This window comes from Haplochromis burtoni, unplaced genomic scaffold (assembly GCF_018398535.1).
Source record: "Haplochromis burtoni strain Fernald_Lab_line unplaced genomic scaffold, NCSU_Asbu1 Contig_222, whole genome shotgun sequence".
NCBI lineage: Eukaryota > Metazoa > Chordata > Actinopteri > Cichliformes > Cichlidae > Haplochromis > Haplochromis burtoni.
Window position 1 is genome coordinate 75,618 of NW_024582583.1, and position 27,500 is coordinate 103,117.

At 47.6% G+C, this 27,500-nt stretch overlaps 1 protein-coding gene across 1 annotated transcript in view; it reads right to left on the minus strand.

Annotated features, from left to right (window-relative positions):
• Positions 1–263: 263 nt before the first annotated feature.
• Positions 264–27,500, minus strand: part of LOC102312350 (receptor-type tyrosine-protein phosphatase beta) — a 29,105-nt gene continuing 1,868 nt past the window's right edge. The window contains exons 2-33 of the mRNA XM_042226665.1: positions 24,194–25,995; positions 21,921–22,200; positions 19,001–19,309; positions 18,415–18,678; positions 16,089–16,352; positions 15,673–15,936; positions 15,327–15,596; positions 14,963–15,229; positions 13,037–13,300; positions 12,545–12,808; positions 11,451–11,714; positions 10,459–10,722; positions 10,093–10,362; positions 9,125–9,388; positions 8,734–9,000; positions 8,187–8,477; positions 7,835–8,113; positions 7,606–7,755; positions 6,961–7,237; positions 6,618–6,730; positions 6,405–6,510; positions 6,243–6,320; positions 4,302–4,319; positions 4,133–4,214; positions 3,826–3,916; positions 3,669–3,745; positions 3,058–3,192; positions 2,844–2,966; positions 2,543–2,706; positions 2,141–2,276; positions 1,485–1,578; positions 264–635 (exon numbers count right to left, since the gene is read on the minus strand). Of these exons, the coding sequence (XP_042082599.1) occupies positions 1,489–1,578; positions 2,141–2,276; positions 2,543–2,706; positions 2,844–2,966; positions 3,058–3,192; positions 3,669–3,745; positions 3,826–3,916; positions 4,133–4,214; positions 4,302–4,319; positions 6,243–6,320; positions 6,405–6,510; positions 6,618–6,730; positions 6,961–7,237; positions 7,606–7,755; positions 7,835–8,113; positions 8,187–8,477; positions 8,734–9,000; positions 9,125–9,388; positions 10,093–10,362; positions 10,459–10,722; positions 11,451–11,714; positions 12,545–12,808; positions 13,037–13,300; positions 14,963–15,229; positions 15,327–15,596; positions 15,673–15,936; positions 16,089–16,352; positions 18,415–18,678; positions 19,001–19,309; positions 21,921–22,200; positions 24,194–25,995 (7,787 nt within the window). The 3' untranslated portion in view covers positions 264–635; positions 1,485–1,488. The remainder of the gene's footprint in view (positions 636–1,484; positions 1,579–2,140; positions 2,277–2,542; positions 2,707–2,843; positions 2,967–3,057; positions 3,193–3,668; positions 3,746–3,825; positions 3,917–4,132; positions 4,215–4,301; positions 4,320–6,242; positions 6,321–6,404; positions 6,511–6,617; positions 6,731–6,960; positions 7,238–7,605; positions 7,756–7,834; positions 8,114–8,186; positions 8,478–8,733; positions 9,001–9,124; positions 9,389–10,092; positions 10,363–10,458; positions 10,723–11,450; positions 11,715–12,544; positions 12,809–13,036; positions 13,301–14,962; positions 15,230–15,326; positions 15,597–15,672; positions 15,937–16,088; positions 16,353–18,414; positions 18,679–19,000; positions 19,310–21,920; positions 22,201–24,193; positions 25,996–27,500) is intronic.

Here is a 27,500-nt window from a genome sequence, read left to right on the forward strand (position 1 = left end):
AACACAACAGACTTATTAAACGCAGAGTAGTTTGGACCCGGAAGCAGGATTTATCAGATCATCAGTTAAAGACCGGATAGGATCTCCTTTAGGAAGCACTGAAGCAGGAGAGGAGACGATTTCGTCCCATAATTCATAGTGAAAAACATCTTTTGTTTTAGAAGCTTTATGTTCTTTTTTTTCTTGCGCTCAGAGTTCAGTTGTACTGAAATAATCCTGCTCAGATTATCATAGAGTTTCTGGATGAATAATTAGAGAGCTGATAATTTTGTGTTGTGTGTTTAATAAGCTGCTCACATACAGACGAGCACAGGTACACTTACAGGTACAAGCACAGGTAAACTTACAGGTATGAGCACCTGTGACAGAGCTATAAACAGGACAACAGAAACTCAACCAAGAAACTGGAGCCAATATTCCAGCAAATCAAACACATAGGAGATGATACAACCAATAATCTATAGATAATCTATACAGAAAGACACCACACAGCTGAACATAAATTAAAACAAATTAAAGTTATAAACATTTCTCTGTGACATACGAACACTGTAGAAAAATATATGGACATGTCTCTCTGAAGAGCTCAGCAATGGCTCAGCAGTCAGTACAATCGTTACGGTCAGGGTCAGCGTCTGTGGAAAGGACCAATAACCCATCAATAAGCCGTCAGTAACCTGTCAATAATCCTTCAATAATCTGTCAGTAACCTGTTAATAATCTGTCAATAAGCCATCAATAACCCGTCAATAATCGTCATAAAACGGCAACAACCTGTCAATAATCTATAAATAAGATGTCAATAACCCATCAATAATCTGTCACTAGCCTGTCAATAACTTCTCAATAAGCCGTCATTAACCTGTCAATAACCTGTCAATGAGCTGTCAATAGCCTGTCAGTAACCTGTCAGTAACCTGTCAATAACTTCTCTATAAGCTGTCAATAACCCATCTGTAGCCTGTAAATAACCTGTCAATAACCCATCAATAATCTGTCATTAACCTGTCAATAACGGCTCAATAAGCCGTCAATAACTTCTCAATAACCCGTCAATAACCTGATGTTAATCTGAGGCTCCACGTCTGTTAAATGGTAAACAGACTGGTTATAGTGCTTTTGTTCTCTGTCTGAGCACTCAAAGCGCTTTACACAGCTAATTCATTCACCCAATCACACCCATTCACACAGGCACTTCTTCTAAGTTTAAGTGCTGAGTATCTAACATTCACACACATTCACACTCCGATGGATGCATCGGAGAGCAACTTGGGGTCAGTATCTTGCCCAAGGATATTTGGCATGCAGACTGGAGCAGCCTGGGATTGAACCACCGACCTTCTGGTAAGTGGCTGATCTGCTCTGCCACCTGAGCTACAGCAACCCCGTAAAAAGGACCAATAATCTGTCAATAATGTGTTCATAATCTGAGGGTGGTAATCTGATATGTAGGATCAATAATATGAAGGTTATCAATGACTCACCGCCTCACATCCTGTACATTCCCTCCTGCTCGCTGCGTAGCTTCCTGGCTCTGAGAACGTCTCTGACACACTGATGCAGGTATGCATACTGCACCTGTGGAGAGGTGGCAGGTGAGTCACACCTGAGCTCAGATTACAAAATATCATTTTCAGTCTGACAGCAGAAATTATGGGATTATTACAGGAGTCTATCATTTCAGCCTGGGGGATTATTTTAGTCACCTGTGACTGAGTGCCTTCAGGTGTTTGTCAGGACCAGTTTTAGAAACACAGATTAGCCAGTCAGGACAAACTGAAAAAAACCCGTCTTGTAAACAGGAGATCTTGGGTTCCGTTGATATATTTAATATTTACATTTGCTCAGTTCAGGAAAGCTCTCTAAACTCTAGCAGAGGACATCTCTGGACCATCTCATAGCATCAGACATGAAAACAAATCGAAGTATGTAAATAATAAGTCTGAACTCATTCAGGTTCTCAGCAGCAGTTTCAGTGCTGAAATCCCAAATGTGAAACTTCAGTCATCATACCAGATTAAACAATTTTCAAACTACAAATATGGCTGACACACAGAAGAGGAAGAGTCGATTAAAAGTGCAGAGATACATGCCACATAACAGCATACAAACGTTTGCCCCCATGAAGCATTGGTCCTACCTCAGTCTGCACCATGTGGGATCGATGGAGTCGCAGGTCAAACACGGCGCTGTAGATATCCACCGTGTCTTTGGCGTCCAGTTGCTGCAGCACTCGATCCAGGACAATGAAAGTCCCCGTCCGGCCCACACCGGCGCTGACAAAAAGACCAAAGTCCAGTCAAAAAACACGTCGTATACTGACCACAGCTAATGAGCAGGATGGTCCACATTAGTCCACAAACACAAATTAGCGTGTTATACTGGTGAAAAACATAAGGGTTCTCAGACTATGAGGTTTCTGTTGGTTTAGCTATAATTACTTCTCATCTGACCATGTGGTGCTTCACACAGTTTGAGATTCTAGGAATTCAGTGGTTCGTCACTCTGAAGAGGCTGATATTTTAAGGGCACAATGAGGTACCTGCAGTGGACTACAGTGGCTCCAGATCCCGAAGTCCTGTTGACGTAGTCACGGACAGTACGGACAAACTGGATGAGGGACTGAGTGGTCTCTGGGACACCGTGGTCCGGCCACACCGTGTAGTGAAACTGACGAACCAGGCGGCTGAAGCCGAGCTGCTCCTCCTGCAACGCACAGTCACATTAAACTGAGGTGGGATCATTTTCTTGTTTCTCAAGAATAAAACGAAACAAGCGTTCGAGCCGTCTTTCGCACTCAAACCGGTTCTGTAACAAAGATGACAGCTGTCAGTGAAACGTACGCTGTAGATGTTAAACTCTCTGATCGTCCACTCAGGTAGAACCGATTCTGACAGCATCTGGACGATCAGGTCTCCGTAGTACAGAGGATCCTGATCGAACGGCCAGTAGTGATCACATTTCACCTGGATGGAGGAAAAGGAGGAAAACCTCACTGTTTCAGGCTGATGAGTTTGTGAAGATGGTTTCTGTAATCATTGCCTCTGTGCTACCCACCCTTCCTTTCTCCACACACTGAGTGACCATCACCACATTGTGGACATTCTGCTCCCAAACCATCTTCCAGAAGTCGTCTTTAGTTCCAGGCAGAGGACCCTGTGTGGCGATGTACTCCCGCCGGAAGCTGTTACCCTGAAAACAGAGAGCGTGAACCCCCCGAAATTCGGACAACCCCTGTGACTGACTCATAGGAGTCTATGAGAAAATGATGCTACTGCTCACACGCTCTCTAACCTCGGTAAACACTTTATCGTCTTTGTCTCAGGTTTCAGAGACCAGCTTCATCATCTCGTCTTCACCCATCCTGCTCTTAACTTCTAAATGAGTCTTTATCGAGATCAGTCTTTGCAATGGACTTCTTCACATCCAACCAAAATTAAACCCTGTCCTAACTAAGCCAGGTGTGTTTGTGTTGCAATCATTGTATGGTCACCAAAAAACACCGACTGGCAAGCTGCGAAATGAAGTAACGATGAAGGAGAAGCTATTAGGTGGCCCTACTCACCTGAGTAAAAACTAAGATGCACTGCATGTTTTTATGTTTTCACTCTTTACTGCACTTTGAATGAGTCTCCAGTGTGGTGCATGTCAAGTCTGTACTGACTTACTGGGATGTAACTGGCATTGATGTAGTCAGAGCAGGGGTCGTCATCAACGTAGGACAGCTTGACCCTCGTCGAGTCGTCTGAATACGAGAAAGGCAGTTAGACCCAGACCTTCTACAACCCGGTGATCTCTTATTGTGTCTGTGGGCTCTTGACTCACAGGGCAGGATGTTATTGTATCGGTTCTTTCCCCGGTTCTCCGGCAGCAGAGCCGAGTCCAGAGGCTGGTTACGACCGACGTCCTTCAGATCCTGATAGGGAGAAAATAAAAGCGATTCACAACACAAACAAAGGCCCACTCTGAACACTCTTAAACGTCAAAATAGTGAAAACAGACAGGATAAACCCTGGATCTAACATCCTTCACAATCCTCAATGTTGCCACAAGTTTTTTATTCTTGGGGGATGTGATATGCTGAAGCTGGGGTCTTTCAAAGAGGAACAAATTAGTTTTATTGATTGCTGACCTCATACTCCTCTGACATCAGGTAGTTGGAGTCAGCCTGTAGTTTGCTGTAGTGAGACTCAAAGTTCACCATCTTAATGGGACTGCAGGAGAAAAGAAAACATTTAAAACCAGAAAAATTCACAAAAGGTCAAAGATGAACCTGAAGCAGTGTGAACGGGATTACAGACCTGGAGATTCGACGGCTGCTGAGGAGCAAAAGGCAGAGAGAGAGAGAGAGAGACCTCAGAGTTTAAACCTAATGATGCATTTTCATCTGTACACACATGCAGTACTACATGCAGTACTACATGCAGTACTACATGCATTAATCAGAACCTCCTCTGAAGGAAAACAATCTGTCACAATGCAATCACATGTCCGCAGAAACAAAGGCAAAACAGTACTCTGACTGTAGTATCAGTTCAGTTCTGATGCTGCCTGTGATACCTTCAGCAGGTAAGGGAGCTGAAGGTGCTGCAGCACCCCCTGGTGGATTTTAGAGGACATGCATGTCCATCAGTGTATCATGCAGGTAAGGGAATTCCAGAAAGCCGATTCTGTTTAGGCAGCACGGTGGCACGGTGGTTAGCACTGTTGCCGCACAGCAAGAAGGTCCTGAGTTCAATTCCACCATCAGGTCTTTCTGTGTGGAGTTTGCATGTTCTCCCCGTGTTTGCGTGGGTTCTCTCCGGGTACTCCGGCTTCCTCCCACCGTCCAAAGACATGCAGCTTGTGGGGATAGGTTAATTGGATAATCCAAATTGCCACTAGGTGTGAATGTGAGTGAATGGTTGTCTGTCCCTGTGTGTTGGCCCTGCGACAGACTGGCGACCTGTCCAGGGTGTACCCCGCCTTTCGCCCTATGACAGCTGGGATAGGCTCCAGCGCCCCCCGCGACCCTGAAAAGGATAAGCGGAAGCGAATGGATGGATGGATGGATGATTCTGTTTATCTGGACATCTTCAGTGGGAGAAACGTTTCGTCATCGTCCAGGTGACTTCTTCAATCTCAGCTGACTGCAGGTTTCAACCTTATGAACAGGACATTTGCACAGTGACTGAAACTATCGTCCTTCCAAAAGACCTGTGGAGACCATCTCTGAATTGAGGAGGGGGCCTAAGGGTCACCATCTTACAATGCTGTGAGACTCATGGCCATCGATCAATGATCACAGATCGGTGATCGTGACATTTTCCATATTAATGATCATAAACTGACCTCACAGCCCATTGGTCACCAGTGGTGCTAGACTCAGTCATTGTGCAGGTGCTTATAAGGTTGATACCTGCAGTCAGCTGGGACTAAAGAAGGAAGGAAGCGGTGCCTGAGGAAAGCGGGGAGGATCATCAAGGACTCCAGTCACCCCAGCCATAAACTGTTCAGACTGCTTCCATCAGGAAGGAGGTTCTGCAGCATCCGGTCCCGTACCAGCAGACTGAGAGACAGCTTCTTCCACCAGGCCATCAGACTGCTGAACACGTCATAGACACCTCAGCTTCACTACTGGAACTTTAACATTATGCACTCCATACTGTACAGTAATGCCACTGTTTTGCACATGTCTCAACTCTGTATATTTTTATATATTTTATTTATTGTTTACTCTATTTAATTTGTAAAATATGTGTACACAACCACACACACACACACACACACACACACACACACACACACACGTAGAAAAATATTTAGTATACACATCCAGAAATGCATATACTATTATATATTGTACATATATTTATTAGTTTCAGATGTAGCCATTCTTGTATTTTGCTTGTTTACATTATTGTATTTTGCACAACTCTGTTGCTTGTGAAGCTCGCACACAAGAATTTCACATCACATGTGCTGTACCAATGTACCTGCACATGTGATGTGACAATAAAAGTGATTTGATTTGATTTGATTTGAGAAGTCACCTGATGATAATGAAACATTTCTCCCACTGAAGACGTCCAGATGAACAGGATCAACTTTCTGGGTAAAAGACTCTAATGATTTTATTTCATATCAACAGTGGTGAGAGTTTGCACTCTTACTGTTTCATTTCAAATGTGTTGTATAGAGTGTTATGAAAGGTGAGTCACTGTGCAAACATCCCTGAACATTATTGATTATTGATTACTTACCCTCTGACACCCAGCTGGTTCCCCGCTGCTGCTCTCTCTCTCCTCATATTTATCCTGACCTCCAGCCTCTCTTCCTCACTGGTGGAAACACAGCAGCACCGTTTAACCTAAACAAAGATAAGCAGGTGTACCTTACAGACAGGTGCATCCTCTGATACTCACACTTTGCGAGTTCTGTGCCTGCAGACAAACAGAGCAGTGATTCCCACAATCACAGCAGCGAGGAAGAGTCCAGCACTTACACCTTCGATGACACCGCTCAGAGGCTCTGCAGGAGGAAACACAACTGTGATACTTTTCTGAATTTTTCACCTGCACCTGCTCGTCCCAGCTTGACCTCGGGTGTATTTTAATCGAGCTAAGGTTTGTTCTCACCAGCCTCAGTGATGATGGGCTGCGATAGGCAGGTGTCAGAGAACAGTGGAGACAAGACACTCAAGTCCTTTGCATCATCATCAAACAGCTGAGTGAAAGCTCGGACGCTGATCCTGGAGACAAACACAGATGCCCCTAAGGTTATTCACGCAACGCCTGACCTTAGAGGTAACGCTGGAGCAAAAAGTCTACAGGGCTGAAAGTTTCAGAGATGATGAGCTGGTTCTAACAAACCATTAAGGCTCCAGGTTTCTGGTCAGTCTACCGCCCTGGAGTGCTGCAGTTTGGAGGAAGTGGACACGGAGTCAAGTACCTGACATTCATGCAGAGGATTTTTCAGTACCTGTAGGCAGTCTTTGGCTTCAGGGGTCCATCACAGAAGTGGTTCAGCTCTCCACTAGACTCTGGGTCCTGGTCTGAGCCTCTGGCATCACAGGTGCCCCCTAGCAAGTCCATCCCAGTCCCCAAGCTGATGTTAAAGCTCTGGGTGGTGCTGTCAGGGCTCTCGGTGCATCGGCTGGGGAAATAGCTGGTCTGGTAGGACCTGATGGAGCTGTTGGAGCTGTAGTCCAGGTAGGAGGGCAGTGGGTGCTTCTGCTCCAGCTGCATTAGGCTAACATCTTCAAAAACAAACCAGAAGATTCAGGATTAGATTATTGCATCCTATTATCTGTCCATCCATTATTGTTTCCGTTATCCATCTATTCATTTGTGTATTATTAATGTCAACATGCACTCCTTATTATTTCATTACCATCCATAATTCCATAATCCATCCCATTATCCATTATTTATCCCAAAAGAAGAGGTATGAGGGAATGGTGAAAAAAATGACAGAACACACAATTTAAGGCCGATACCACCAAGTGAAGTCAGGTGACCAGAACAACAGGAAGGAGATCCAAGAGGAGTTACTACAGATTCTTTTCAGGAGGATCATCCAATTAGAATAATTCCAGTAAACTGGCCTTATGTGGATGCTGCTCACCTTCAGACTCAGTCACCACTACAGTGAAGTACTTAACAGCTCCATTAACGTCACTGAACCAGCTGCAGTTAAACTGGAAGGAGATGGAGGACTTGGTGACCACAGCAGACTGCTCACTGACCCGGGTACCGGAGGGGGGCACAGGAGGACCTTCAAGAGTCAACAGGAGGACAGCATGTTAAACACCCTCCGTCATGCTGAGGACATGTTAACTTCCACTCGCTCTTACGGTCAAGCATGGTGACCACGTCGTCCTGAGCCTCGTCGCTGGGCTTCCCACCAGACATGACCTTCACAGAGACTGTGTAGTGTTTGTGAGGCTCCAGCTCAGTGATGATGTAGCTGTTGGAGTCCTGCTCAGCGAGTCTGGAGTACATCAGTGTGTGGGAATCCTTGTGGAGACACTCGATGGTGTAGGAGTCATAATCAGTGTCCGGGGTTACCCAGGAGCAGGAGATGGAGGTGGAACTCTGAGGGCGACAGTGGAGGCTGTGGACTCTCTCTGGCTCTGTAGACGAAAGTAATGGAGTGAAACCACATGACAATTCACATCAGAATTGACATAAAGTGCTGCCACCTACTGGTGCGGATGCTTTTGCGGATAGGTGTGCTATAGGTAGGTGTGGCCCCAGGCTCTGTGGTCCCACTGACGGTGCGGAGGCTGAAGTTGTAGAGCCGTCCAGGGAACATCCCCCTCAGGATGCGGTTGCTGGACGTCCGGGTGTGGTACGGATTGATGATGGACAGCCGGTCCCGAGGAGTCCACTGCAGGTCAAAGTCATCATAGTCGGAGTCCACAGGGCCGCTCCATGTGATCTCCAGGGAGGTGTTGGTCACCCCCCTGAACAAGATGGAGGCAGGTGGTCTGGGAGCTGAGGAGGGACAGGATTTGTTGCTGATCAGAAACTATTCCAATTCGTGTGTCTCTGCTTAAAATTAGGATTTCTTCTGTTCTGCTCCTCGTGTTTCTAGACTTTATGTTTTAAAATGTCTCTTGTTACTTTATGTTGCGAGTGTGTGCTGCACTGATAAAACTGGAAAAATGCCTTTTGCTAAACCACTGAAACTGCTGACTGAATATCAAGGAATACTGAGGTGATCTGAGCTCTAACAGAAGCTGCATCTTACCCGTCCGGCCCAGGGTGCTCGCCCTGTTGCTGAGCCCGCCGCTCTGGCTCAGCACCTCAGCTCGATACAGGCGACCCGCTACAAGGCCTGAGAAGATGAACCCTGTGGCCTCTGAGCCCAGCTGATGCATGGCCTGCTGAGAACCGTTGGGGTTGTAGAGATACAGCTGGTATCCACTTAGATCACCTCCACCATGCTCCCAGTTTACCCAAAGACTGTCAGACTGGTTTCCACTCTTAGCTTTCAGGAACGCTGCAGCTGACGGGACTGAAGAGAAACACGATCACTGATACAATCTGCAAGTCCACTCTTCGGGTACAGAAGGCATAATATCCTTTACATTTTATTTCCAGTCAAGGACCGTGTACTCTGGAGGACCAGCTGGTCTCACCTGTTCTGGTGTAGATGGAGGTCTGGTTGGTCTGGTCTCCACTGTGGATCTGGATCAACATCTTGTAAGGAGCACCAGGTCTGAGGCCCTGAAAAGTACACTGCTGACTGTTGGACTGGACGCGCTTTTTCTCGTGCAGCTGGTCATTACGATCATACAGAAAAACTTCATACAGCTGAAAGTCTCCCTCTGGTGGCGACCAGTGGAAGGACAGGCTGGTGGTGGTGTTTGCAGTGACGGCCAGATTGGTGACCACCGCTGGGTCTACAGGAGAAGGGACGAGGGAAGCTTTTAACTTTCACTAAATTTCATCAATCATACTGTGTACTTGAGGAGAGAAATCAAGAGTTTCTCACACATCACTGTAAATCGATTTTAGGTCAAACCACCAGAACCTGGTGAGTTATTCATCTTCTTTCTCAGTATTGTTCCAACTAAATAGTCTAAGGCAGCGGTCCCCAACCTTTTTTGCGCCACGGACCGGTTTATGCCCGACAATATTTTCACGGACCGGCCTTTAAGGTGTCGCGGATAAATACAACAAAATAAAACTAGTATTGGTACCGAAAAAAAGAAGATTTATTCATAACACACGTTAAAAGACCCAGGAAAACCGAGTAAACGATAAAAACGATAACAAAATAACGCTGAAAACCGATAAAAACCCTGAAAACCAGACATTTCACAACTGAGCCTCAACTCTCGCGGCCCGGTACCGGACTGGTACCGGGCCGCGGTACAATTATTGCACACTTTCTGTAAATCCAATAAACTTAATTTCACTTCTCAAATATCACTGTGTGTATCTCCTATGTGATATATTTAACTGACACTTTTTATTGTAACAACCAACGATTTATACAGGAAAATAATGACTATTAACAAGGCTGCCCAAACTTTTGCATCCCACTGTATAAAACATCAGGTTTTCCTCCATCACATTCAAAGTGAGAAACAGGAAGTCTTACTTGTCCGAGCCTCAGTGCTGACCCCAACACTGTGGACCCCGCCGCTGGTGGTCTGGACCACCACTCGATACTTCTTTCCTGGTGTGAGGCCGTCAAACTGCTGCCAGGTGTGTCCAAAGGGCTGAGAGACGTTTCTCACCATGCTGCCTCTGTCGTCCAGAACTTGGAGGACATATCCATCAGCCACACCCAGAGCCTCCTGCCAGCTCACCTGGATACTACAGGTGGTGTGGTGGGAGTCCACCTGGAGCCCTGTCACTGCAGAGGGGACTGAGGAACACAGGGATGATGCAGAGCGCAGTAAGGACCAGCTAATCTGTACGACAGCATGGTGTATATTCACTGTACAGAGGTGTGTCCTCTAACCTGTGCGCCCTGTGACCGTGTTGTTGTTCACCAGGTCTCCACTCACAGACTGAACCATGATGGTGTACACCTGGCCGGGCTGCAGGGAGCCGAACGTCACCTCGTTCTGGTGCTTGAGGACGCTTCGGGTACTTAACTTTCGGCTTTCTCTGTACAGAAACACGGAGAATCCGTCTACATCGCCCGAACCAGGAGTCCAGCTCACCATCAGACTGCTGCTGTCTCCACTGTTGCTAACGTGGATGTTCTTCACTTTACTGGGAACTGAAAGATGACAAAGAGCTTTTGATCTACAGCATTTTTGCTCTTTACGTCAAGGTTTAATGATGATGGTAATAATGGTGGTAATAAGTCTCAGTGGTAATCTGGTTAATTGTAGCTACCTGCTGCTGCTGATTTAGATGTAGAGATACTGTTCCCAGAGCAACTGCTGAGAAACTGCAGCGCCACCAGGAGGCATTTAACTTCCCTGATATGTTGTGTACGTGAGTCTAAGGAGCTTGGAAAGAAAAGCGAGGGTCGTGGACCCCCTCCTCTGCCTAACCTCATGAGCCAACATGTGAAAACGGGTGTGGATTTGGGGTGAACCCATTGTGAGACCTTGCCCCACCCTATCATGTGATCAAATGACCCAAGGTGTGAGTCACCCACATCATGACCCTCTTAGGGACACTCACAATAGGGCTTAAAAATCTGGGACTCTCTTAGAACTGGAGAAGCTTCTCAGATGAAACATCTTCACTAATCTTAAACAATTCCCAACGCTTTTCTTTCCAAGCTCCTTAGACTGACCTGGCTGACTGAGAAACTTCACAAACATCTTCACAGACATTGCCCACCTGACAGCAAAGTGCAGGACTCTACAAATAAGCCGTAACAGATTTTCAGGATGTTTTGTAAACTGTAAATTACCAAGATTTTCCTTTTTGAACATGGAGTGCTGGATTATGTGGTGTGATGTTTAGAGGCAGCAGACCTCTGTGACCTCTGACCTGTGCGACCCTCTATGTACCAGGCCTTCTGATTGGTGCCGCTGTACGTGGAAACTATGATCTTGTAAAGCCGCCCAGGTGTGAGTGATGACAGGACGCAATCCCTCACACCGCTGCCCAGAGTGATGGGAGGAAACACCTTCATGTCGCTGAACAGCAGCTGCACTTCGTAGTGATCCACGTCACCCGGAGCTGCCATCCACGTCACCCGCAGGTCCTCGGTGCCCCGCCCAGCCAGAGTCAGGGAACGCACTGCCGCCGGGACTGAAGGATGGACATGACATGACCCACAGTTAGTCTCCAGGAGCCTCAGAGAGCCGATTTGCTTTGTTTTGAATGTGAAATGAACAAGGACGTTGCTGCTGTTTAAGCATATCAAAACTCCTGCAGAGATACTGAGAGACAAGAACATCTGCTGATAAATGGCTGTATTTATATAGCGCTTTGCTAGTCCCTAAGGACCCCAAAGCGCTTTACACAACCTGTCATCCACACAGTCACACACTGGTGATGGCAGCTACATTGTAGCCACAGCCACCCTGGGGCGCAGTGACAGAGGCGAGGCTGCCAGACACTGGCGCCACCGGGCCCTCTGACCACCAGTAGGCAACAGGTGAAGCGTCTTGCCCAAGGACACAACGACCGAGACATGTTTCTTTGTTCCTCCTGGTTCAGATCTGAAACTTGGTGCTTTATTCCCACATCTTATTATGTTGTAACAAGCAAAACATATGAACGTGATATAAACAAGTATTCATGTATCCATCCATCCACCCATCATCCATCCACCCATCATCAAAAATGTCCGGTCCCCTACTGTTCTCGTGGGACACAGAGGTGTTTCAAGTCCAGCTGAGGGACATAGCATGTCTGGGGTCTCCTCCCAGATGGACCGAAACATCTCAGCTAGCGTCCCTCAAAGAGGAGGAGCAGCAGCAGATCTGGCAACAAATACAGTTTTTCTTTCCTTCTCACCGATCGATCTATCGCCTGCTGAGCTCGACTGCATCCTGACATGTATCATCTAGTTTACTCGCTGAATGATGCAGCATTCATGTTCCTAATGAGCCCGACTGAGGTCAAAGGTCACTCACAGGTGCTGCCATGGGTGGAGGCAATGGCTTCGTACTTTCCGCTCCACGTGGTCACTAGCACTGTGTAGAGTCTGCCGGGCACCAGGCCGGTGAACACACAGTTGTGCTCCATCTTTGGAACTGTCTTGTTTTGCAGGAAGACGTTGTTGTGCTTGATGAACACCTGATACAGGTCGAAGTCTCCAGCAGCGTGACGCCAGTACACCTTCAGGTAGCTGTCCGAAGCATTGTGGGTCGCTGTGGGGCTCTGGACCTTCGACGGCTCTGATGGAGGATAATCAGACAAGACTGATGATACCGGAGTTTACGGTGTTTTGTGCAAAAAGGCTACAGCAGGTACAGAGCCAGGTGTGTATAGACCTGGACAAGCACGTGTTGGTATCATTTTTGCTGTTTAACACTTACAAACTGAATGAATTGTTCTAAAGTGCCGACTTTACTGCAACATGGTTTAAAATTCTGACTGGTCGATGCTGTGAGTGGTGTACATACGTGTCCTCTCCTGGATGAACGTCTGATTTTTGTAGAGACCGCTGCAGGTAGTGATGGAGATGTTGTAGAGGCGTCCAGACACCAGCGAGTCGAAAACGCATGTCGGGGTCGACTTGGGCACGGTGAGGGTGTGAATGGTCCTCTCCCGGTCACTCAGGGTCACCAGGTATCTGTCCACCTCACCTACAGCCTGACTCCAAGACACGCTGAGGAAGTCCATGCGCCCATTGTTGCTGACCCTGATATCGCTCACTGCCGCCGGCACTGAGGGGGTAGGAAGAGGGCGGAGTCAGAGTAAACACACAAGCACACTCGTTTTCGTACCTTAGATTACCCTAACCATAACCTAACTGTGACACTAAAAGCACATTTTGAGTCTCAAAAATATCTTCAAACTCGTGGGGACGGCTGTTCCCACTGCTGGAGCATCAGAACAAAGACTGATAACAGTGTCAGTTTAAGACCAGTGAATAAAAATGAGTTTTTAACCTGGATTTAAAGACCACCACTGAGGTAGACTGCCTGATGTGAAGAGGAAGATCATCCCAAAGCTTCGGGGCCACAGTAGAGGACACTTGATCTCCTCTAAGTTTCAGCGTTAGGGCCTCAGAGCAACAGCTGCTCAGCTGAGTGAACGAGGGGGGACGTAGGGCAAATATACAGGCGCCAGAGCAGTTAAGGATTTAAAAACCAGTAAAAAAAATTGAAATAGATCCTCAGTACAATTTTAAGCCAGTGTAAGGAGGCCAGAACCAGAGTAATATGCCCAAATGTTCTTTTACCAGTTAAAACCCGTGCTGCAGCGTTCTGCAGAGAGCCCTATTGAATGATGTGTTCTACCTCATTTTTATTCTTCTTCTAATTATATTTAAACTTTTTGACACCGCAGGGACTGCACTTTATATTTTTTGTACTTGTTACAACAACAGGTAAGATATTCTGTTCTATTCAACAAAACTTGCACCTGTGGAGATCTCTGACAGGAGCACAGAGAGCATGCAGAGATCACATGGGGGGAGCACTGAATCATGATGCTGCGATGTAGCAATGCTCTACCATGTCTGCACACTGTGAGCTCCAAACCCAGAAGCTTTAGAAAAACATCTCAGAGTAAAATTAAAACGCAGATGACCTCTCGCTCCTGATATCATCAAAGTGAGCGACTGATCCTTACACGGCGCCTCTCTTCTGCCAGAGGCGCCTCATTCAAACCAGCACTCTCTTTTGTAACAACCACTCACACATTCATTCTCCGAGCCACCTGGATCAAAGCGGATGAGCATGTTTCCTGCTGTTTATTTTGATCCGTTTCAAAGATGAAATCGTGACTACTCTGCACGCTCTGTATGTTCTGTGATCTTCATAAAGTCCTCTGCAAGTTATACAACGGCTGCTGGCACTGGTGAAGAACAATGAAGCTCTGCCCTGATGGGAAGTCTCTCTGTCATCAGCGCTTCCTGAAAATTCCTCACAAATTCCTGCTTTTCACTAATATCCTGCTCTCAGTTCAACAAGCACACAAAGTAAGAATGTGTCTGAAATACACAGAGTCAATACATAATCAATGGTATTATTGATCTTATTATGATCAATTATACTATTATTATGTCACATATACACCTGTTTTTATTTCTGAAAGACTTGATGCGCATTAACTTCTGTCCAGTTATATGACTGATAAATGCTGTTAACAATTAGCAGTGTTAATGACAACACTGGCACAGTTTGTTTAGCTGGGTTATGTTTTAATTCCTCAGGTTAATTCCGGGTTACCAGAAATAAACGAGCTGTTCTCATTGCTGTCAGGTGTGACTCACTGGTACAGCCTTCATGCTGATAAATCTCCCACAGCGTGAGCACTTTGTTTAAGCTGCAGCTCGACTCCACCCTCGTGTTGTTCCTGAAACGACTGCTGGCGTTTCTTACCTGTGCGTCCCTCGGACACCGTCTGTCTGGAGATGTGTCCCACTCTGACCGTGGTCACCACCACGCGGTACAGGGCGCCCGGTCTCAGGGCCTGGAAGCTGAGGCTGCTGATGTTGGCCATCACGCTCTCATTCTTGATGACGCTGCTGTCGTGAACCAGCAAGACTTGGTAGGAGTCCAGATATCCGGAGGCCGGTGCCCACCGCGCCTGCAGACTGTCGGTGCTGCCGAGGTTGGAGAGCCGCAGCCCACTGACCTGAGCCGGAGCTGAGGGGGTGGAGAAAGGAAACACATTACAACAGGAACAACAATAATGCTTCATTGATACTACAATCGTGGCATCGTCATCGTCGCTGTGACGTACTGGTCCGTGCCGTCACAGAGGCGGAACTGCTCAGGTTACCGCTGTTGGTTGTCACGGTAATGATGTACTGGCCCCCAGGCGTGATGCTGTTGAAAGTGCACTCTTTGGCCTCCCAGCCGAGGACTCTCTGATCTACAATGGTGGCAGCAGCGGTTGCCCACCTGAGGAGCACGGTGAAGCCGTCCCATTGTCCGAGCGGCCGACTCCACCGGACGCTCAGTGAGGTTTCGTCAGCCTGGCGTACGAGCAGCTGCTGCACAGGCCACGGCGCTGCAGAGAGGAAGGGGTAGGGTCAACAACACTGATACCGACTCATTTTGGAAGTTCAGACTTCAAGTGAACTGACCCAGCTGACTGCTGCAGCGTGCTGTGTTGCTCAGAACGCCACTGTGAACTGTGACCTCTGCACTGTAGAGTCGTCCGGGGACCAGGCTGAGGACGGAGAAGGCGTGCTGCCTGCTTGCCTTACTGACGGTCTCATTTGCCAGAACCAACGAGCCGTTCTTCAGGATGACGCTGTAGTTCTCCCAGTCGCCTCTGGGGGGCAGCCAGCGGAGCCACAGTGTTCGAGCATCAGCCGACATAGAGAGCGCTGACACCTGGTCAGGTACTGAAACAGCACAAGACAGACGGGGAAATTAAAAGCAATAAAAACAACACAGACCCCCCAGCAGAGGGCGTCTGAGTCTGTGGTCACCTCCACCTGACGCGACGGCATGTACCTGTAACTCCCTCTGTACCTGCTCTCTGAGCTGAACTCACCTGTCCTCGCTGTGCTCCTGCTCTCGGTGCTCTGACTGCCTGCTGAGGAACTGACTGACACCTCGTAGCTACGCCCAGGGGTCAGGCCCTCAAACTCCACTTGGGTGATGTTGGGGAGAAGGTGGCGTAGCTGAGGGTCGGATCCTGGAGCCCTCAGGGTCACCAGGTAGGATTCCACCCCTCCTTTAGGTGGGAGCCAGGAGGCCCGCAGGTGGTCTGAGCTGCCGTTGTTTTGGAGGACGAGACGTGACACTGGTGCTGGGGCTGAAGAAAAGGAGGAGGACCCACGTTAGACTCATGTTTGTACAGTTTTCTCCTCTTCTTCCTGTTTCACCTGAACTTTACCAGCTGTCTCATGTGTTCACCTGGAAACAGCAGCAGTAAAAAAGTAAAAAGTAAAATTTTATTTATATAGCACATTTCTAGATAAGAGATCACAAAGTGCTTTACAAGGTATAGACACAGATTAAAAAGACGAAGTACAGTCAAAAATTAACAAAATGCAATTTTAAAAAGATGTGTTTTTAGCTGTTTTTTAAAAGTAATCAGTGAATCAGCAGATCTTAAGTTCTGAGGAAGAGAATTCCACAGTCTGGCGGCCACAGTAGCAAAAGCTCGATCACCCCTAGTTTTCAGTCTCGTATACTTAATAACAAGTAGGCCCTGACCACAAGACCTCAGAGACCTACTAGGGGCATAGGGCTGTAAGAGTTCAATGATGTATGATGGTGCTTGTTCTTGAAGAGCCTTAAATGTGAGAACCAGAATCTTAAAGTGGACTCTGAATTCGACAGGTAGCCAGTGTAACTGTATAAGCAGCGGTGTTATATGTGAGTATTTCGATGTTTTCGTCAGAAGCCTTGCTGCAGCATTTTGGACAGTCTGCAGACGCTCCAGGGAACTCTTGTTTAGACATGTAAACAGTGAATTGCAATAGTCCAGTCGTGATGAAATAAAAGCATGAATAACAATCTCCAGTTCAGTATGAGCTATTATGGGGCTCAATTTAGAAATATTTCTTAAATGATAAAAGCAAGACCGAACCAGTGTTTCAATACAATGATTAATGGGCGTTTATGTAATGTGGTGTGGGTGGAGAGTCTGTGCCACGTGTGAACAGATTTACTGAAGCGATGAAGAGGCTGGGTGAGGTGAGCATCTGTAGACAGAGAAAGGGCGTGAGGGAGAAAGATCTGAAATATCCCGGAAACGCCGCTGCTGCTGGAAAGAAAAACAGAGCCGCAGGACGACGAAGATCCAGTTTTTATCTTCACGCCGAAACTCGAACGCTCAGAGGAATGAAGACAACTTCATTAACTTCATGCTGACAGAAATATTTGAAACTATTTTACAGGCTAACAACGCCGAGGTAAAGTCCATCGGTTGCAAATCTCACAGCTGGTCGGCTGTCCGACAAACACGTGACTCATTTAAGATGACACAGCAGGACGCAGCCTCGCTGAGTGGATTCACTGCCACTTCAACGCATTAAAGTCTGAACCAGAAAAACAGATGACCGAGGTCACGTTGTGGACTGTAAACAACAAAGATATTTAATGACGCTGTTAAACTCTGCGGAATAAGAAATAAAACGCAGCGATGTTCACATTGTAGATGCCTCCACAGATATTTGGGACTCAAACCCGATACTGCAAAGTGCGGGTGGGGTTAGGGTCAGCAATGATGACCTCAGACGGTTAATTCTGATTGGTCAGTCGTGAACTCTGAAAAGACGTCATTTTACGTCCATGTGTGGTTGAAAGGTTGAGAAACAGACGAAAGGTTGTCTCCTCAAGCTCATTTTAGCCGTGACTTCCTGTATCCCTGCTGCAGCTTCCTGCTGATTGGAGCTCTGAAGACATCGTAGCTCACATCTGTCTGCGGGTGTTGTTTTACTAACACGTGCTTGTCGGGTCTCTCCAGGTGAACGCCTTTTGCTCCCTGCTGATGATTGGAGGAGTTTGTGGAGGTGTTCTGGGGATAACCACACTCAGATGTAGGTGAGCTTTGAGCTCAGTGTTTTTAATGCAGGTTATTTGTATTTCCCAGTTTATGGGTATTTTTAGATGGCATGGTGAAGTAGAATCTGTTCTGCAGATGAGTCCCTGACCTGAAATCCGCTAACTCCATATCTTTGTTTCATCGTCTACAGCATCAAACCGCTTTTTAAGACGCAGGAAGAAAGTGGATGAAGGTTCAGAGACCTGGACATGAGGGCGAATCTCTAAATTCACAGTTCACACGTCCATCGAGTGTTTTGGTATTTTAGAAACACTCATGTACTCAGATTACTTCAGATTCAAACACGGGTCAGTGCTTTCGCTACCTGTGACGGATGCTGTCGAGGCGGAGCTCTGAAGGCCGACTGCTTCTGTTACCACGGTGATGGTGTACGGGGTCCCTGGGTGCAGACCATCCAGCTCTGCCGAGGTGCTGCTGTTCTTCAGAGTGATGTTCTTCAGCAGAACACCAGCCCGATCCCTCAGCAGAACCCTGAGGTTCTCCGTGCGACCCGAGCCGATCCACCAAGTCACCCCGAGGCTGTGTGAGGAAGAGGACGCCACCTGCAGGCCGTCCACTGAGGAGGGAGCTGAGGCAGGGAGAGAGGGGTGGTGGAGAGATCAGAGGGTATTGACACCATTGTGATGGTCACTGTTTTTCTTTTTAAACCACTTTCACGCTGAATGAGTTGCTCTGGAACAGTTTTAGTTTTATTCCTTTTTAAAGCTCTATGTTTTTATTATTATTGATCATGTGATAAGCTCTCAGCCAATCAGGTGCATTCTAATCATGTTCCAGAGCAACATATCCCTCTGAGTGTAAGAATTTCATTGCTGGTAGTGATGTGCTGTTGCTACCTGTACAATAATAAAACTTGAACGTGAGAAGATTCTGCAGGTGTTGTAGCTCACCTGTAGCTGTCATTGCGTGGACAGGTGAAGCGCTCTTGTTCCCAGCTGAAGCTACCACACTGACTTTGTACAGAGTCCCGGGAATCAGGGAGGTGAACCTGGTTTGGGAGGCTGCAGAGCCCTTGATTCTGGTCCTGCGCCGGGATCCGGAGCTCGTGTCCTCCAGAGTCACATCGTACCAGTCCACACGACCGGTAGGCCGAGTCCAGGACACCGTCAGAGCCGAGCTGCTTAGAACCGTAAACAGGCTTTTATGATGAGGTTGAGCTGGGCCCAGCTGGAGGTCCAGATGAGCTGGGCCAACTGGGTCTGAAACAGGAGAGGACACTCAGTGTATACCCACACTGAAAACAGGACATTTTATTTTGAAATGACATTTTACAGCGCTTTTGTTTTCCATTAATTAATATTTGGATAATCAAAGTTTTTTAAAACTAAGACACTGAACTGTAGCAGCAGATTTCAGGGGGTTTGGTTTGGTTCTGGTGTATCTGTTGCTGTTCATTCAGAAACACTTTAGATTGGATCAGGCTGTGGCTCCTGCTTGGAGAAAGGTCTAGGCTGAGTTTAGGGACAGGCTGGGATTAAGGTTAGGGTTGGAGGTAGTGTTTGGATTGGGGTTGGGTTTCTGGTACAGACTGCGGTGGGCACTGAGATTTGGGTTGAGTTCAAAGGAGTACAAGTTTGGATTGCGGGTTGAAGACCATGGAAGGGGACAGGTTTATGGTGGGTTTGGGGACAGATTTGGAGTTTGAGTTGGACTGGGAGGTTGTGGTCGAGGATCATGGGTGGGGTTGTGGTTTGGATTAGTTGCAGAAAAAAGACGCAAAGGAAAAAGAAGAAGGAGCAAAAGAACATCGAAAACAACACGTGAATTGGCGATTAGTGCAGCTGTCACAACAGCTCTGGTAGAGTCGGCTAGGGAAGACTGTGCGTTTCAGAGGGATGACCAAGAGATGGTAAATGATTTCCCAAAGCCAACACTACTATCCTGTAAACCAGAGGAGGAAAGACTTCCAATTTAGAGAAGCAGCTAAAACATCTGCATCCAGGTGGGTCTGAGTTTCAGTTTAGTCGTCAGCACCGCTGAGCATCAGCTTTGTTCCATAGTGTGCAGTCTGTTGGTGACCGCCCTACATGTAACATGACCTGCCACCATGTTAGTGGTTTAACACTCCTTTTTAATGACCGGGTTTATATTTATGTTTTGGCATCTAGAATTGTGAACTTCTACTGGCTTTGGTGAATTCCCCATGTGGTTGGTGGTCGTGGGCGCAGTGATTGTTACACTGTGCTGCTGCAGAGGCCCACACGCTTGTTCGAGCAGCTAAAAGAATGAGAGCGTTTTCACGGAGGCAGCATGAGTCCACACAGGAAACTGAAAAAAATAGGCTGGGTGGGGCAGGATGATGAGGACAACCCCCCCGGTCCTGAACTCTGGCCTGTTCTTCGTGATGGCTTCCTGTTTGAGCAGACTTCCCTGCTTGCTGTTGGAAGGCTGGCAACACCCCAAGGACAAAATGTCCGACCCACACAGCACGAGCTGCGAAGCTTCAGAAACGTCAACAGACTTGTAAAGATCCAAATGATTCTGTGACTTTTACGAGACAACTGGACCGAGGCACAGCAAGCAACGCCTGACTCCACCTTACCCTGAACGGTGGTCTTCAAACTGCAGCAGAGGAAACGTGTCCATGTGATTCACGGCCAGCCTTCAGTCTGACAGTCACCGTCCTGATGTGAACGTATTAATTGGGACGAAAATGAACAGAGCAGGAACATTTTCAATGTTGAGAGAAAACCAGAGAAAGCTCGGAGGCAGCTGCTCGTTCCAGAAAGTTCCTGATAAACACAGAAACACTCTCTAACAATGGTCTTCATCTCATCTTGAGTGTTTGTTTCCAGAAACATCCCGTCCTCACCCTCCTCACCCTCCTCTGCTCTCAGCCACTTCCTTCGTTTGTTTGCAGCAGGTCCTGGATCAGTTCAGTGATGGGGGGAGGTCAGGGTTTGGGTTAGTTTAGGCATGTTTTTGGAAAACACTTGTAATCATTAAAGCAAAGCATTAATCGGCCTCATTTACCAACAGTGCACAGATGCCGGTCCATCGTAAGGAAGCACACGTCTTTGAAACGACTGCTAATAATTATTATTGCCTTTTAGACTCTAATTAAAGTTTTCCAAAACATTATAAGCACCGAAATGCTTCTTCTTCTCACAGATCACGTCCTCCTCGTCTCCACGTTTTCTTCTTGTCTGCTTCTCGTTTCACTCCAAACATTGTGGAGCCACAGTTGCTGTTTGAGGGGAAACAATATTCAGCAGCCCGTTATTTCAGCCTGATTTATTTATCTCTCTGTTATTTAAAACAGTCATCACTCCCATGGAAAGCGGTCCCTGATCTGGATTCTTCCTTGGAGTTAGGAAAGTGTTTTAAAGGTTTCTGCAGCCGGACGTTCTCCTTCTTTCTTGGCTTAGCAGTGCAGGTTTCTCTCTTACATCATCGCAGCGCTCTTCAACTTCACCTGGCCGTACGCAGGCAGTGAGCACAGTCTGATTTACTAACATGTTTCCCTAAATCTGATGGTGATTTTTTTGTTTTCATGCACGTGTTAGTAAAGCAGGTCCAGAGATATTGAATCTTGGAAGTTACAAGTTTGAATATTTTAACCGTATTATTTTTAGAAATGTTGATTTTATTGCTTGAAGTTTAAAAACCAGGCGCGCTCTAAAACATAATATGATCAATAATCAATAATGGCAGGAGGTTTATCCATGATGGGGAGCACACGTACACGGGTGTCATGAGAAAGGGGCGGAGCTTGTTCTAAGTAATGTGATGGTAAAGTTAAAATAGCTACACAGAGCACTCAGGTGCTAACTTCTGAACTGCAGCTTCACTCTTCAGGTGCGCTCCTACCTGTCTGAACTGTCCCGTGGCTAATCTCGCCATCCTTCCTGGAAACCGCTGTCAGCTGATACACTGTCCCGGGTTGCAGTCCCGTTATATTACAGATGGTGGCGCTGCTGGTCTCTCCATCAGACTTGCAGTGGGCAGGACTGGACCATGAGTCCAGAATGCAGAACAGACTGAAGTTACAGGACAGACCGGCGGACGTTACCTGCACCGCGATGGAGTCTGAGCTGGAGCTGATCTCCTTCAGGTCTGCGGAGCATCGGGGACCCTCTGAGGTCTGGACCTGCATCAGGAGGTCACAGAGAGAAGGGTCAGGGTCAAATGGTGTTTGTGAAACTCAAAGGCCTGGTGTCTGATGTCTTTTTTACACAAATGGCCTTCGCAATGCAAATGCAGAGGAGGTTGTCTCCTCCTGGGATCAAACCAAAGGGTTCATACTCGTGACACGAGTGTTTAAATGCCTGCACAGAGGTAAAAAGTTCCCCTATTAACATCGCACTCTCAGAAAATAAGGCACTTTATTGTTTCTGTAGTGCTTACACTCTCTAAGAAATGAAAAGAGTACGAGTGAGGGCCCAAAGCACTCTGTTGTGTATTTGCCCTGAGCCTGATTCTGTTGGAGGGTTCTTCCTGTCTAAAAGGAGTTCTCCCTTCCCACTGTCACCACAGACCATTGTCAGGTTGCCTCCGTATTACTTATTGGTCTTTGGCTTACAACAGAAAGCGGATGTAGATAAATGATCCGGTAACTCACCGTCTTTGCGCCCCAAACGAATCCAAGAATCAAACATGTAGCGGCACATCTGAGCATCCCTGATTTAAATCTGACCGCTCGGTAAGAAACACGCTTCCTCTGACACACTGTCAGTTACAGACATCTTTCAGCTGAAGTACTTTGGTCCAGAGAGGAGCTGGAGGTTTCCTCCATCAGCTCCAGAGGCTGAAATGATCTGGAACTTCTTTCTCCTGCATCCCGGACCCGTGTGACTCTTTTCGCTCTGGGTCCATCGATCTTTAAACTTTCCCTCAGCGAGCAGAGGCACGTTCTGCACACCCCGCCCTGCTTTCCTTCCTGCCCGCCTCGGACTTTCTCCATAACCTTTAGCATCAAACTGAGCTCCATCGCTACCATCAGAGTAGGCTATTGTTGGGGTTGGGTTATCCAATCAGGAAACAGCCTCACACCAGAGGCTCGCTCTATTTATGTATGAGCAGCATCAAAGTCTGCTTTATGTTGCACGCACACCGTTTCTTCATCTTCATCACTGCAAAATCAGACCTTAAACCACACACAGAGGCTGCACCTCCTCTTTATTTCCACCACTGATTAAGTCATTCATTAGTCTACGCTTCTTCATCGCCTCTGATAAAATGTGTCTGAACTGCTTGATCAAAGGAGCTTGCAAAGAAAAGCGTCTGGACTTCTTTAAGTTGCTTGAAGACGTTTCACCTCTCATCCGAGAAGCTTCTTCAGTTCTAAGGTCAAATGGTGGAGAGTCCCAGATATAAACCTAGTGGGAGAAACCCCCCACAGAGGGACAAAAGGACCCCTGATGATCCTCTAATCGCCTGAGCCAAGGTGTGAAACTGGGTGTGGGTCCCAATCAGCCAGCCAAAACTCTGGCTGATTTACTCTGGCTGATTCACTCTAGTGACGGACGGAGTCGCTCAGTGAGCGGTAAACAGGAAACACACTTTGAGGTTACTCATCGTCAGGCCTTCGGGCAGCCACGATCTTCATTTCAACACGGAAGTCGTGTTCTGAGACTCGACCTCTTGACTACATTTGACTTTGATTTTCAGAATAAAAAAGAGTCTGGAGAGCTTTACCAGGTCAACATGGTAGAGTAAAATAATACTATTAATACTGTGTTTCCATAGTAACACAGGAGTGTGATCGTCTTTTCATACACTCAGTATGTACTGGCTTTGAGCTCTCAATTTGCTCTCCACCAGCTCCACAGACCCAACCATCTGCTTCAGCTGGAAGCAACGCTCCCACGGAGCACCAGAACCACACCAGTCACAGGAAACCCAACCTCTGCCAACATCTGGCAGGTTTCCCACTGAGCTTCTTCATACAAGCAGCAAACAGTCAAAGATCAAAATCAAGGAGAATAAAACTGATCTGGAGTTAACCGGCGTGAACTACCGCCAAACACAACACAACATCCTGAACACGTCTAAACACCATTTTAATCAGGTATGAAGACAGGCGTACTCGCATGTTGAAGTCCTCTAAAATAACAGCATCAAACAAGAGGTGGGGTACTCACAGGTGTGGTGGAGGTGACTCTGGACGTAGTAGTGTGAAGCATGCTTGTTGCTGGAGCGGGGGTGCTTGTTGCTGTGGGGCTGGTAGTGGTGGTTGCCGTGGTTTTGGTGGTTGTAGCAGGAGATGCTGTCGCGATCGTAGGTGGGGTGGTTGTAGCGGGAGATGCTGTTGCGGTCGTAGGTGGGGTGGTTGTAGCGGGAGATGCTGTTGCAGTCGTAGGTGGGGTGGTTGTAGCGGGAGATGCTGTTGCAGTCGTAGGTGGAGTGGTTGTAGCGGGAGATGCTGTTGCAGTCGTAGGTGGGTGGTTGTAGCGGGAGATGCTGTTGCAGTCGTAGGTGGGTGGTTGTAGCGGGAGATGCTGTTGCAGGTCGTAGGTGGAGTGGTTGTAGCGGGAGATGCTGTTGCAGTCGTAGGTGGTGGTTGTAGCGGGAGATGCTGTTGCAGTCGTAGGTGGGTGGTTGTAGCGGGAGATGCTGTTGCAGTCGTAGGTGGTGGTTGTAGCGGGAGATGCTGTTGCAGTCGTAGGTGGGGTGGTTGTAGCGGGAGATGCTGTTGCAGTCGTAGGTGGGGTGGTTGTAGCGGGAGATGCTGTTGCGGTCGTAGGTGGAGTGGTTGTAGCGGGAGATGCTGTTGCGGTCGTAGGTGGAGTGGTTGTAGCGGAGATTGTTATGAATCTCATGGTGGTTCTACTATCTGCAGTTGTAGCTGGGAAACTATCACTGGGAGTGGTGGGTGGTGTGGTTTTGGTGACTGTGGTATGAGATGGTGCCATGGATGTAGGTGTAGTTGCTGGTGTTGTTATGGATAGTGTGGCTGCAGTCTCTGTGGTTGTGGTGGTACTGGCAGTGGCAGGTGTGGTATCGACGGCTGTGGTTAGAGACGGGTTCGTGGCTGTGGTTGCTGCAGTTGTAGCGGGAGTGGAGGCACGAGTGGAGGGTTGGATGGTGTGTGTCAAGCTGGCTGTTGTAGCTGGCAGAGGGATGGTTGTGTGTGTAGTTGCTGGTGTTGTTATTGATGGTGCGACTGTAGTCTCTGCATTTGTGACAGGGGTGGTGCTACTGGTGGCTGTAGGAGGTGTGGTTTTGGTGGCTGTGGTTGGAGCAGGCGCTGTTATGCTGCTCGTAGAGGGTGTGGTTACAGCAGCAGTGGTGCTGGTGTTTGTTGTACTCGTTTGTGGGACTGATGGAGCTGAGGTGCTACTTGCAGGGACCGCATCACCTGTTGGTGCTGTTGATAATACTCCTGGAGTCAGACTCTCTGAGATGTATGGATGAAGGGTGTAGTCTGTGTCTGTGGGCGGGGTCTGGCTGTGAGACCTGGGTGGTCTATATGTGCTGGTGCTGGATGCAGACGGTGGAGGAGTGGTGGTGGGTGCAGCTGAGGCGGTGCTGTCTGAGGGTGCTGCAGATGTTTGGTGTGTGGATCCGTCCTTGGGTTGTAGCTCAGTTATGATGTCTGTTCCTCCACCTGTGCTCACACGTGAGGAACCCAGCGTCACGCCTCCATCTCCGCTCGACTCGGACTGGTTTCTAGCGATGGAGGACGATGACTCGTACAACGACGTGACCACCTCCGTCCTGACTAGGGAGTCACCTCCACCTGACGAGGTCTCCGAGGCGACTGACTGGTCCATGGTAAAAGCAGCTGTGCCATTTAAAGGGGATAGGTGGGTGACTGCAGGGGAAACATCTGGAGGTGACAGATTTTCCGTGACAGCGTTCCCAGGACTCCTGATGGTTTGGGTGGAGTTAGACAGGTCCAGCAGTGTGGATGAAGAAAAGGTGGAGGTGGCTGGACATGTGTCTGAAAGTGAGAAGAAAGGTGAGAATATAAAGAGCGGCTCTGACTTGTCACATTCACAGATTAGTGAAATCACGCGTTAATCCTAAACGCAAACACCTTACGTTAAAGTTCAGCCCAACCTGGACTCCGCCCACTGATGACAGACACACTTAAGACTGACCTGCGCTGCTTTTAGAGCTTATAGCCCAGTTACTCCGACCTACAAACCAACTACAAAACTAATGTGTGTGCCTGAAGCTCTGCGGTCTGAGCCAGCTGAGCCCAAACATGTGGCTGTGAGTGTTTTCAGATCCCGCAGGTGGAGGTGCATCCTACTAAAGTTTGAAAACTTATGCACAAATTCTAAACAACAAAGTTATGAGGAACTATTTACCTAAAAATGTAGCCAAGGCCTCAGGTGTGTGTCTTTTGTAACCACTTGGGTTGGGTTGACATAGCGTCTAGTTCCTATTTAATGTTAAATGGTCATGTGATTGGTTTACCATGACTAAACCCAGCTCCCAGTAAGCTGAAGACAGCTTCACCCGTCTGTGTGTTGACAAACAGTAACACGTCTGCATTTTCTTGATAGTAACAGTAACGGCGTTGTAACGATAGAAATAGTAATTAGTTAGATTACTAGTTACTGAAAAAGTAACGTGTTAGTAATGCTGTCATTCCCACGAAACACTGTAAATGATTTCAGTTATTAGAGATTAAGTGGAGAACAAGAACACCGTCAACATCTGCAGTCGGAAGTTATCTCAGTGTTTTTCCAGGTTCATCAGGAACATTTGGGACGGACACCTGCTCTACACCTGAGTGTGAGTCAGCACAGCAGAGAACTGGAAACGCCCCATCAATAATCGCCCTCCATCCAGGACCTGCACTTCTAATTAACCAGGAAACGGGCAGAGAAAATCATCACACCTGGACACACTCTTTGACCTGCTGCCTTCTGGCAGATGGTACAGAAGCCTGCAGACCAGGACCACCTGACACAGGATCAGTTTCTTTCCCCTCGCCATCTCCCTCCTAAACAGCTGAACTGTATATATAAACACGATTCTGATTCTGATAAGAATATGAATATCAGCACGCAAAAATTATGCCGACCCGAGCGTGTGGCAGGGGAGGAGGGCGTTGAGGCGCCATGATCACCCAGCACAGACAGCATGCGTGCTTGTTATTATAACCGAGATAAACAAACTCTGAACTGACGCCTGTCTGCTCCATCCTGCTGTTATTGGAGGTGAAATGAACAGCAGCGGTCCCAGAGCTGGACCCCGGGGGACGAGGAGTTTCTCTTTCGGGCAGCCAGAGCCGCCTGCTCCTACCTGAAGAATAGATCCTCATTTGGACTTTTTGTTTTCTTGGTTTGACAGTTGTGAAGTGCTCTGCACAGAGCTGAGAGCTCGGGGTGTCATTGGAGGCGTTACAGTAAAACCTGGAGTTTTTAAATCATCCGACTCAGTGTGACGTGCAACGCTTCATCAGGCTGTCACAGCACGTTCACCAAGCTGACA